This window comes from Thamnophis elegans, chromosome 15, assembly GCF_009769535.1.
Source record: "Thamnophis elegans isolate rThaEle1 chromosome 15, rThaEle1.pri, whole genome shotgun sequence".
NCBI classification, from domain to species: domain Eukaryota; kingdom Metazoa; phylum Chordata; class Lepidosauria; order Squamata; family Colubridae; genus Thamnophis; species Thamnophis elegans.
The window spans coordinates 45,041,572-45,053,606 of NC_045555.1; the positions used below are offsets into that span (position 1 = coordinate 45,041,572).

Sequence of the window (12,035 nt, forward strand, 5' to 3'; positions counted from 1 at the left end):
CTCTAAGCGGTTTACAGAGTCAGCATATTGCCCCCAACAATCAGATAGATAGATAGATAGATAGATAGATAGATAGATAGATAGATAGATAGATAGATAGATAGATAGATCGAGCAATAGCAATAGCAGTTAGACTTATATACCGCTTCATAGGGCTTTCAGCCCTCTCTAAGCGGTTTACAGAGTCAGCATATTGCCCCCAACAATCAGATAGATAGATAGATAGATAGATAGATAGATAGATAGATAGATGATAGATAGATAGATAGATAGATAGATAGATAGATAGATAGATAGATAGATAGATAGATAGATAGAGCAATAGCAATAGCAGTTAGACTTATATACCGCTTCATAGGGCTTTCAGCCCTCTCTAAGCGGTTTACAGAGTCAGCATATCGCCCCCACAGTCTGGCTCCTCGAATCCTCGTATCTCGAATCACACGTTACAAATTGTAAATTACATTTAATAATATGTAATATGTTGTAATAATATGTAGTACACATGACATCCTATTTTACTACTATAATTAAAACACTAGCTTTCCCTGCTCTCATTATAACGAAGTGCAGTGAGAAAACACAGCCATGGTCTCAGGAAGACCACAACCTAAAGGTTTAAATTATAATTTACAAGAACCCAAATATTGATTTACGTACATACACATACACACACACACATACACACACACACTTGAGCAGGGGCTGGACTAGAAGACCTCCAAGGTCCCTTCCATCTCTGTTATTTTGCTATGAAGGTAATCGTATTTGAGAGTGGTAACAGACTGCCCTGGAAGGAGATAGAAATATTTACATTACCCAAAAGGAGGGAAAACCAGTTCTGTAATATTGCTAAGATAGATGCGTGGAATATCAGGAGCTGAATTCAACTGAAAAGTATCTTTATGACTGGAGGAGGAGGAAATACTGGGCTTTTTAACATCGTGTCATCTGAAAATGAGCTTTATCAGAATCCTTTATATGTGGTTATTATCAAAACTCTCAGGATTTCTGCAAGAATTACAAGCCTATTTTACAATGTTGTGGGATGGTGAAACAATTCCTGTCCATGATCACAAAAAAGCAAAAGACATATTTCAATTCACATAATTCTCAGAACTACCGCATAACACCCTTCTCCCGATTGACATGAATCTCCAAGATATTTTTTTTTTAAAAAAAGATACTTCTGAACAAGCATGGATGCCAAAAACACTCAAAAGGTTTTAATGTTACTTTAATGGGGTTTTATTTTTTGGCGCGGCATACACATAAGGAAGCATCAAAAGAAGAAGAAAGTTGTAATCTATGGTTCCACCACAAATCCGCGGTAGACTAAAGCGCGCTCAACGAAAGGGCGTACGTGACGTCATCACAGCGCGATGAAAACGGCACGCTGTGAGCGGTAAACTTAAAATTAACGCGGAAATCTAAACCTAACCCCCCCAAACCTAACCCTAAACCTAACCCTAAGCCTAACCCTTAACCTAACCCTAAACCTAACCCTAACCCTAACCCTTAACCTAACGCTAACCCTTAACCTAACCCTAAACCTAACCCTAACGCTTAACATAACCCTAAACCTAACCCTAACCCTTAACCTAACCCTAACCCTAAACCTAACCCTTACCTTTATGTGAATCGGCTTGCTTTAATTTTATTTTAATTTTAATTTAATTTATTTTTAATTTTATTTGTGGCGCTGCTGATGACGTCACGTACGCGCTTTGATCTGGCGCGCTTTAGTGGACCGCGGTTTTGACGGGTCACGCTAATCTACTGGATAATAAGGCAGAATAAAATCTGTTGATCACTTGGAGGTGTCCATTTCTGTGCAGAACCAAGCTGATGGATCAATCTACTCAAGAAGAGGCATTGTGTTTACAATATTGCATATCTCTGGGCAGATATCCCGGCCGACTCCTGCACCTCAAAAATAATAAGACCTCCCCGAAAATAAGGCCAAGTGCTTATTTCAGGGGTCAAAACAAAATAAGTCCCTGTCTTATTTTCCGGAAAATACGGTAAGAAGTTGAACTAGCAGAGCTATTCTCAGCATCCTCTTCTCTTCACATCAAATATCCATTCTTTTGCCCGACTTTTTACAGTTTACTGTAGCTGTCTATTCTTTTTAAGGCTATAGCAACTCAAAAGAGACCCCTACTGGATTGCTTACAAAATCGATTTCTCAACTCAAGTCAAACCATTTCACACTTCCAGGGCAAACTTTTCACACCTTTGGCAGATAAAACTCTCCAACCTCATCAATAGTTCATGTTTCCCAAGATAGAGCAGATAAAGAAATAAAATTGATATTCCAGTGGTTAAAAAACAAAAACAAATCTCACACTCAAAATCCAGACGTTTTGAGGGACGGACAAGACCGCTATTTGATGGCAGGAAAAACTTTTATTAAGTATAACTCTAGTTTTCTGGGAATGGCAATACCAGAAGGGTTCCTTTAGGGTGGAACCTCTAGAAAGGTTATGATTTATTTGTCTGTCTGTCTGTCTGTCTTATCTATCTATCTATCTATCTATCTATCTATCTATCTATCTATCTATCTATCTATCTATCAACCTACCTACCTACCTACCTACCTACCTATCTATCATCTATCTATCTATCTATCTATCTATCTACCTACCTACCTACCTACCTACCTACCTATCTATCTATCTATCTATCTATCTATCTATCATCTACCTACCTACCTACCTACCTATCTCTCTCTCTACCTATCTATCTATTATCTATCTATCTATCTATCTATCTATCTATCTATTATCTACCTACCTACCTACCTACCTACCTACCTACCTACCTACCTACCTACCTACCTACCTACCTACCTACCTATCTATCTATCTATCTATCTATCTATCTATCTATCTATCTATCTATCTATTAGATTTATAGGCTGCCCAATCCCGGAGATTAGAAACTCATCAGATAGATTAGCCTTCCACAGTGTTTCTATCAACTCAGACATTTTCTGAACAAACTTGCTTTGCCTGACAGGTGTTCAAAACCAGGGGTATCATGGGGAGTTCAGAACAATTATTCTCTTTTCACTGGCTCCTTAGGATAAACCCCTAAAGACTTCACACAGCCTGAAAGAGGTTCCCAACCTATTTTACAGGTGGCAACAGGTTTCGATTTAAAGGGCTGTCTGGTTTATCTTCAATACGATTCTAGATAATTTCTCTATATGTAAAATGACTCTTGGCATTAATTAACACACCATAATTATAGAAAGTTGCAAATTGGGATGATTAATAGGCAATCCCAGTGAAGGAATCCTAAATGGGTCATCCTTTGCATTGAATTCAGCCTGACCAAGAATCGGGACCCAACTTCTTCGTGATCTTTTCCTTCTTTCCCCACGGAGAAACCCAAACCTTCAAGCAGATTATACTAGATAGAACAGTGTTTCTCAACCTGGGCAACTTGAAGATGTCTGGACTTCAACTCCCAGAATTCCCCAGCCAGCATTTTGAAGATGTCTGGACTTCAACTCCCAGAATTCCCCAGCCAGCATTTGGAAGATGTCTGGACTTCAACTCCCAGAATTCCCCAGCCAGCATTTGGAAGATGTCTGGACTTCAACTCCCAGAATTCCCCAGCCAGCATTTCCCTTCTTTCCCCACGGAGAAACCCAAACCTTCAAGCAGATTATACTAGATAGAACAGTGTTTCTCAACCTTGGCAACTTGAAGATGTCTGGATTTCAACTCCCTGAATTCCCCAGCCAGCATTGGCAACTTGAAGATGTCCGGACTTCAACTCCCAGAATTCCCCAGCCAACCTTGTCAACTTGAAGATGCCTGGACTTCAACTCCCAGAATTCCCCAGCCAGCATTGGCAACTTGAAGATGCCTGGACTTCAACTCCCAGAATTCCCCAGCCAGCATTGGCAACTTGAAGATGCCTGGACTTCAACTCCCAGAATTCCCCAGCCAACCTTGTCAACCTGAAGATGTCTGGACTTCAACTCCCAGAATTCCCCAACCAACCTTGTCAACTTGAAGATGCCTGGACTTCAACTCCCAGAATTCCCCAGCCAGCATTCGCTGGCTGGGGGATTCTGGGAGTTGAAGTCCAGACATCTTCAAGTTGCCAAGGTTGAGAAACACTCTACTAGAACAAGGGAAAGAGCGCCGTCCGGGAACCCGGAGCTGTTTCGGGCTCAACCTAGACAGCGGGCTAAGACGGCGCTGCCTTCCTTCAAGCCAGGCTTCCACGTGGCCCCGGGGCTTTTTAGCCAGCCGTCGGGGCTGGTTTGCCTGCTCACCTGTCGATGCTGATCACGCAGAGGGTCATAATGGAAGCGGTGCAGCACATCACGTCCATGGCGATGAAGATGTTGCAGAAGGCCCTGCCGAAGATCCACTCGCCCCCGATGAGGTCGGTGACGCTGACGAAGGGCATGACGGCCACGGCCACCGACAGGTCGGCCAAAGCCAGCGAGACGATGAGATAGTTGGAAGGCTGGCGGAGCTTCTTGACGAAGCAGACCGAGATGACCACCAAGCAGTTGCCCGCGATGGTCAGCAGGGTGATGAGCGTCAAGGCGGCCCCGATCACCACTTTCTCCACGTTGCCGTAGCTCAGGATCTGCTCGCCGCAATGCGTGGCGTTGCCCGGGCTGGGACCGGGGCTGCTCCCACCGACGCCTCCTCCGACGACGCCGCTGGGATTGGCGGTGACCCCTTGCAGGAGTTTCCCTCCGATCCCTAAACGGGGCGGATTCAAGGAGCCCGAAATCATCCTAGCCCCGCCGGTGCCACCCCGCAACGGCCGCTCCGGCGCCCAGGAGTCCGACGTGCCGCTAGCCAAGACGGGGCAGCTGCTGGCACCGTGGCAAACCAGCCCCATGTTGAGGAGGGCTACCCACGGTGCCCACCGCCGCCAGCCCGCATGCCCGCTGCTCCACGCGACGGCGGCGGTGGGTCCCAGCGCTCCGGCTGCTGCTTACGCCCCCCCGGCCGCCGAAGCTGCTCCTCTCTCGGCCCGCTTCACCTGGAGCCGGGGAGGGAGACCAAGCGCCGCTTCCCCGCCGCTGGCATCGTCTGCGGGGCTCCCTCCGGCGGGCGGCGGCGGCGGCGCGGGCGCAGAGCCAGGAGATCCGCCTCCGCAGGGCGCAGGGCCAGCTCGACGCCGACCCAGCTTCTTCTAAGCCGGCACCTCGCTCTTCGACGGCGGTGGCCGGGATCCCAAGTCGGGCTAGAAAGCGGGAACTTGGCGGAGCGCTTCCGTCGGTGGAGGAAGAAACCCTCCCGGGGGTTGGAGGCTACTCCAAGCCGCCTCTCCCCGCACGGAGCCCGAATCGTCGGGGAAGCTTCTGTGTTCTTTTGAGCGCCCCGAGCGTGCGTTTCCAAAAGTCCGTCGACTGGATGGCTTGCAAAAGAGACCCCGGAGAGGCTCCCTTCCTTCGCTCTTCTCCGCTAGCCGGCTGGGGTTTCTGCAGCCTCCGATGGGGCGGGTTTTCCTGGGCTTGCCACCGGCTTGGCTTTCCCTTCGTCGAACCGGTTGCGGGCATTGAAGCGCGCCCCGCGCAAGCTGGGCTTTTAGTGGCGTCAGAAGCAGCCAAGAAGCGGGGCGGTCTCGCAGTTTGAACGCGGCGATTTGTGTCTTTTTTTCCCCCCCTGGCTTCGCTTCTCTTCCCACCCAGCCGCAGGTGGGGAAAAGGACCCCCCCCGTGGTCTCGTTTAACGTTAGGCAGGGCGGGATTTGGCCGTCTTTGGCCGCTTTCTCCCAGCCACCATCCTGTTCCCCCCTCCGATGTGGTTCACTGGGAGACGATGTCTTTAAATAGCGATGTCTCTGCAGGGGATTTCCAGTCCTTCCCCCTCCGGCTCTTCCCTTATTCCTGGAGCTGCCACCGCAGTGCAGAGATGCTGGCTTCTTTCTTTCTGTTTTTTTTTTAAAGAAAGTTTACAACGAAAGAAGAAGGGATTGACACACCTGTCTGGGAAAAAGAGCAGTCTGCTTGAATTTTTATTTTTAAAGGTTGATGGTTTTTAGGAGATCAACAGACGGACGTTAAAATAATAATTAAAAGACTCTTGCGTTGATGCTTAGCAATAGCAATAGCAGTTAGACTTATATACCGCTTCATGGGGCTTTCAGCCCTCTCTAAGCGGTTTACAGAGTCAGCATATCGCCCCCAACAATCAGATAGATAGATAGATAGATAGATAGATAGATAGATAGATAGATAGATAGATAGATAGATAGATAGACAGAGATATAGATAGATAGATAGATAGATAGATAGATAGATAGATAGATAGATAGATAGATAGATAGATAGATAGATAGATAGATAGCAATAGCAGTTAGACTTATATACCGCTTCATAGGGCTTTCAGCCCTCTCTAAGCGGTTTACAGAGTCAGCATATCGCCCCAACAATCAGATAGATAGACAGACAGACAGACAGACAGATAGATAGATAGACAGAGAGATAGATAGATAGATAGATAGACAGAGATATAGATAGATAGATAGATAGATATAGATAGATAGATAGATAGATAGATGATAGATAGATAGATAGATAGATGATAGATAGATAGATAGATAGATAGATGATAGATAGATAGATAGATAGATGATAGATAGATGATAGATAGATAGATAGATAGATGATAGATAGATAGATAGCAATAGCAGTTAGACTTATATACCGCTTCATAGGGCTTTCAGCCCTCTCTAAGCGGTTTACAGAGTCAGCATATCGCCCCCACAGTCTGGGTCCTCATTTCACCCACCTTGGAAGGATGGAAGGCTGAGTCGACCTTGAGCCAGTGAGATTTGAACAGCCGAACTGCAGTCAGCTGAAGTAGCCTGCAGTGCTGCATTTAACCACTGTGCCACCTCGCCCCTGCTTCAGGAGATAGCTAGACCCACATTTAAAAAAAAAAACAGGATAGTGGGAGAAAAATTCACATTCGACTTCATTCGTGAGAAATGCACAGTCCAGATGGAGTTATATTGCAAATTTCCTTCTTTACCTGGTTCGTTTTCAGCCACCTCCCCTTCCTATGCTACACTAACCAGATATAATTGGGGTGGGGGAGGGATTGCCATGGGAGAGGGAGAGTATTAAAAATTAAAAAAAAATAGGAAAAATGAATCTATGCAATTTTAGCTACACAATTTGGGATGAACACCCTTGGAGTGGGGTGGAAGTGGGAATGGATTTCCAGAGAAAAAAATACTGCAGACTACAGGAACTAGGATCGCTACTCAGGTGATCCTGAGGACACAGATAAACCTCCAAGGTTTAGTTTAGTTTAGTTTAATTTTATTTATAGGCCGCCCAATCCCGGAGGACTCGCTTACAGCGAGAGAAAGAAAAATAGTAAAAGAAAATAAGAATAAAAAAGACAAGTTAAAAACAACACAGATACATTCATTTCAGTCGGGGCTGGACCTCAACAATGAGGTCAACAGCCCCAGGCCTGCCGGAATAGCCAGGTCTTGACAGCTTTTCTGAAGGCCATGAGAGTGGGTAAGGTCCGGATTTCTGGGGGTAGCTCGTTCCAAAGGGTCGGAGCAGCCACAGAGAAGGCCCTCCTCCGAGGAGCCGCCAGCCAACATTGTCTGGCTGACGGCATCTGAAGGAGGCCCACCCTGTGGGATCTTACCGGCCGTTGGGAGGAGTGTGGCAGTAGGCGGTCTCGCAGGTATGGCTTTAAAGGGCTTTAATGACCCTCTAAAACAGTGTTTCTCAACCTTGGCAACTTGAAGATGTCCGGTCTTCAATTCCCAGAATTCCCCAGCCAGCATTCGCTGGCTGGGGAATTCTAGGAATTGAAGTCCAGACATCTTCAAGTTGCCAAGGTTGAGAAACACTGCTCTAAAAGGATGCAAATGACCAGCTGTCTGCAAGGAATATAAATCCTTCCATTCCCCACCATCCAATCAGAGCTGAAGAAGCTTCTTGGATGGAGAAATGAAACATCTTCAAAAGAAAAAAACAAGTTCAGTTGCCTCCTGAAAAAACACCGTTGGGACAACCTTGACCTGGATGACTGAGAATCTCTACAGACTTTTAGGAAGAATGAAATATCCTGGTTGACAGGCCCACTCTATTCATGGTAGGTATCTGTCAAAATGGATGTATGCCTAGAGATCGGGCATGGAAAGGATGAACCCACAGCACTCCAAAGCTGCCAAAGGGAGCTTGGTCAGTGACAATATAATATCTTAGAGGCAAGATGGCTGCGCACATGGATGCTGCAGCTGGGCCCTCCCTTTTTCAGTGTATAGTGTTGATTGGATTTCTTTCCCCATGATTGAACCCTGTGGGTCAAGGGGCATCTATAGTCGGCAAGCCTTTATTTAGCCTTTGGTGAAAAACTGGCCACAACATCACTCTTCAACATCTCTAGAAGGAGAACACCACTTATTCGGTAGAACCGGTTCGTCAAATCTACCGAACCGGACCCGGAAAGCAGGCCACACCTACAGAAGAGGTTCCAAAAAGTTTTGAAACCCACCACTGGTCCTTGGATATGATTATTCTACACTATCATGCTCCTATTTATAAAGCTCAGTGTCTCTGTGAAAGGTAAGGATGACCACTGCGTTTGTGGCGCAATCAGAACATTGCGTGTGTTGAAGTTGTTTTAACGCAAACCAAAGATGCCTTTTAAAAAACAAGTTTACATTCTATTCTTATGCCTGCCAGTGCTGTGTGGGAGGTAATTTAAGGTGGTTCTGACAAGTGTCATCGGCATCTTCATATCCGGTCACATGGGCGGCAAGCCACTCCCACAAATGAGGCCACACCCACAGAGTAGGTTCGAACAATTTTTGAAACCCCCTATTGCTGCAGACTCTTTCCTTGGCCATTGATCAGGTCTTCGCCTGCGTTAATTGAATGTAGTGACAATCTCAATATAATCAGGAAAGCGAAGGGATGGAGCATTAAGTCAAATGCCCAAATAAAAAAGAGGAATATATACCTTCTGGCTAAAGTGTTTTTTTTCTCATTTTGGCTCCTTTCAGGCGCTTTACGAATGCATGACTAATTCTGGGAGTTACTGTTCCAGTCTGTGTTTCCTAATTTAGTATAAATCTTCTCCCATTAAACATCAAAGTACCCACTTCCCAAAGCTGGTCAATAGTTAATATTCGAAATCCAGAATTTTATATAACAAGTAGCAGCAATGATCTCCCTTCTTCGGACTGGTGCCTTGATTCGGATCCTGATTCCAGGAGTCAAAATGGAACAATAATATAATAAATAACTAATCTGTTTTTGGCCATCCTCCACTTGGCTTCTTGTAACGTAAGGCTGAGCCAATTTTCTAAAAGTCATGCTTTTCTGTTTCTATAGAACTATATAGGTTGCACAGATGAGTAAGGAAGGAAGATGGAGGCAGGCATCCTTTGCTACAAAAGAGCATTCATTAGTCACTAACTCCAAACTCAGAAAATCTTAAGCTGGAGGCTTTCTGTATGTTTTCTAGCCAGACCAAAAACTTTGTCTCTCTCTTTGAAAATGCTTAAGCTACACCTTTATTCCCCCACCAAAGCTGGCATTCAGAGACCGTGAGTCATTCTTAGCTACCGATAGTCCTAGGAAAACTTAATAACCTTCCATAAACCAGACAGTTATGGATGCTGAGTTGAAATATATCAGCCTGTGGCTTGTTGGTCTTGGATATATTGTAAGAACCCATCCGCTGTGATTTGCAAGGCATAATTAATGGTTTGACACACTTTTCAAGATGAGTCCAATGCATATTTTTCTATCCTGTAGGCATCATTACCGTTATCACCACTATCAAATAAATAGCTGAAATCTTACGGGATTTTGGTATTCATGAGATTTTGGTCATTGAAAAAAATAATCTAGGAGTTCTTTGAATCTACCTAAGGATTTACTCAGTGTTTTTGGGGGACTGTCATATCCACAGATTACAACATTGCTGATCCCTGGTTTAGTATGTTGTATGAACCCAACAATTATGCCTCATTAAATTAACATGATTAAGCACGTGACCCAACAAAAGCGCGCACGACAAAAGCACGCCGACAAAACCGTGTCGCTAAAACTGTGACGTCATCAACGCGGCGACAACAGCGCGGCAACAGACGGGCGCTTTAGAACAGCGCGGCGACAGAAAGCCAATTTAAGTTAAGGTAAGGGTTAGGTTAGGGTTAGGGTTAGGGTTAGGGTTAGTTTTTAGGGTTAGGGTTAGGGTTAGGGTTAGGGTTAGGGTTAGTTGTTAGGGTTAGGGTTAGGGTTACGTTTAGGTTTAGGGTTAGGTTTAGTTTTATAGCGCGCTTCTGTCGCTGCGCTGTTGTTGGCGCGATTCAGCGCTCATTCGTCGGAGCGCTTTAGAACTCGTGGTTTTGTCACCGCGGTTTAGTCGGACGCTGTTTTGTCGTTCGCCCTTTTGTTGGTGACCCGATTAAGCATACATAGTTACCATACTACGTGTCCCAGGCATAAAGGAGACAGAGCCTCATGGGCTACCTAACCCAACTTCCTGATTGATGCAAGATATCCAGAACTTGAGAGCATCCCCAGGTAGTGATTTGCTGGCATTGTCTTGAAGATGTCATGTAAAAGTTAAAGATTAAATGCCCACAAAATTTTTAAAAAATCCCCTTCATTATCTTCTTAATCACAATTAATTCCCTTTCCCGCCATGTTTCCAAAATTTGTAACCCTTCCATAGCAAGCTTCAAGCTTTGCACAGCTTTAAAAACAAAAATTTGTTAATTAATATTACAAGTTTATTAAATGCTTCTCAAATGATGGCTCTTAGCATATAAACTCAACTAACTGCACTTTACAATGCTGGAGAAGAGAATATCCTTCACAGTCGGGGGAAAAATGTCCATTTTTTCACCTAGAAAGCTAATCTATTTCTCGTGCCAAATGTACCTCCCAGGAGTGAAAATATTTACCATCTCCTGTTCTTTCCCACATTCTTTCTACAAAGCATAATCACTATAGACAGACTGGAATTAAGTGCTGGCAGCAAGCTTGGATTTACTATATGTTTCTTTCTTTATCTTCACCGAGGCAGTACTCATAAAGCAGCAGAAATTATGTCGAGAAGCAACTGAAAGTGGCAGAGAAAATGGAAAGAGACATGCCCTCTATCTGGATGATGTCTCTTTGGAAATGAAAAGGATAATGAATAATTAAGTCCAAGACTAAAACAATACCCAAATCTCTGAATTTTTCAATTCTATCAATCTAAGGTTAAATTTATTTAACTTCAAAGTATTGAACCCTTGGTAGATTAGAATTGAGATGGTAGGATACAGGGTTCCACCACAAATCCGCGGTAGACTAAAGCGCGCTCGACGAAAGCGCGTACGTGATGTCATCACAGCGCGACGAAAACGGCACGCTGTGAGCGGTAAATTTAAAATTAACGCGAAAACCTTACCCTAACCCCCCCAAACGTAACCCTAAACCTAACCCTAAGCCTAACCCTTAACCTAACTCTAAACCTAACCCTAAACCTAACCCTTAACCTAACCCTAAACCTAACCCTAACGCTTAACGCAACCCTAAACCTAACCCTAACCCTTAACCTAACCCTAAACCTAACCCTAAACCTAAACCTAACCCTTACCTTTATGTGAATCGGCTTGCTTTAATTTTATTTTAATTTAATTTATTTTTAATTTTATTTGTCGCGCTGCTGATGACGTCACGTACGCGCTTTGATCGGGCGCGCTTTAGTGGACCGCGGTTTTGATGGGTCACGGGATACAGAGGTGGTATTCAGCAGGTTTTGACCAGTTCTGGAGAACCGGTAACAGAAATTTTGAGTAGTTCAGAGAAATGGTAAATACCACTTGTGACTGGCCCTGCCCCCATCTATTCTCTGCTAATACAGCCGAGTTGGCTCAGTGGTTAGAGTGCAGCACTGCAGGCTACTCCAGCCCCATGGGCCAGATCTAAGCACTCCATGGGTCAGTCCGGCCCTCGGGGCTTTGAGTTTGACACCCCTATTTTAGAGGGTATAAAACTGGTATTTCAGTCTATGGTT

At 44.8% G+C, this 12,035-nt stretch overlaps 1 protein-coding gene across 1 annotated transcript; it reads right to left on the reverse strand.

The window, feature by feature from the left end:
* Positions 1 to 4,290: 4,290 nt before the first annotated feature.
* On the reverse strand, positions 4,291 to 5,072 carry LOC116518359 (5-hydroxytryptamine receptor 7-like). Its single transcript, XM_032231693.1, has one exon. The coding sequence runs from the start codon at positions 4,876 to 4,878 to the stop codon at positions 4,291 to 4,293; it is 588 nt and encodes a 195-aa protein (XP_032087584.1). The 5' UTR covers positions 4,879 to 5,072.
* Between the last annotated feature and the right edge of the window lie 6,963 nt (positions 5,073 to 12,035).

Coding starts and splice junctions, on each gene's coding strand:
- LOC116518359 (XM_032231693.1), bottom strand. CDS start 4,878: ATGGGGCTGGTTTGCCACGGTGCCAGCAGCTGCCCCGTCTTGGCTAGC.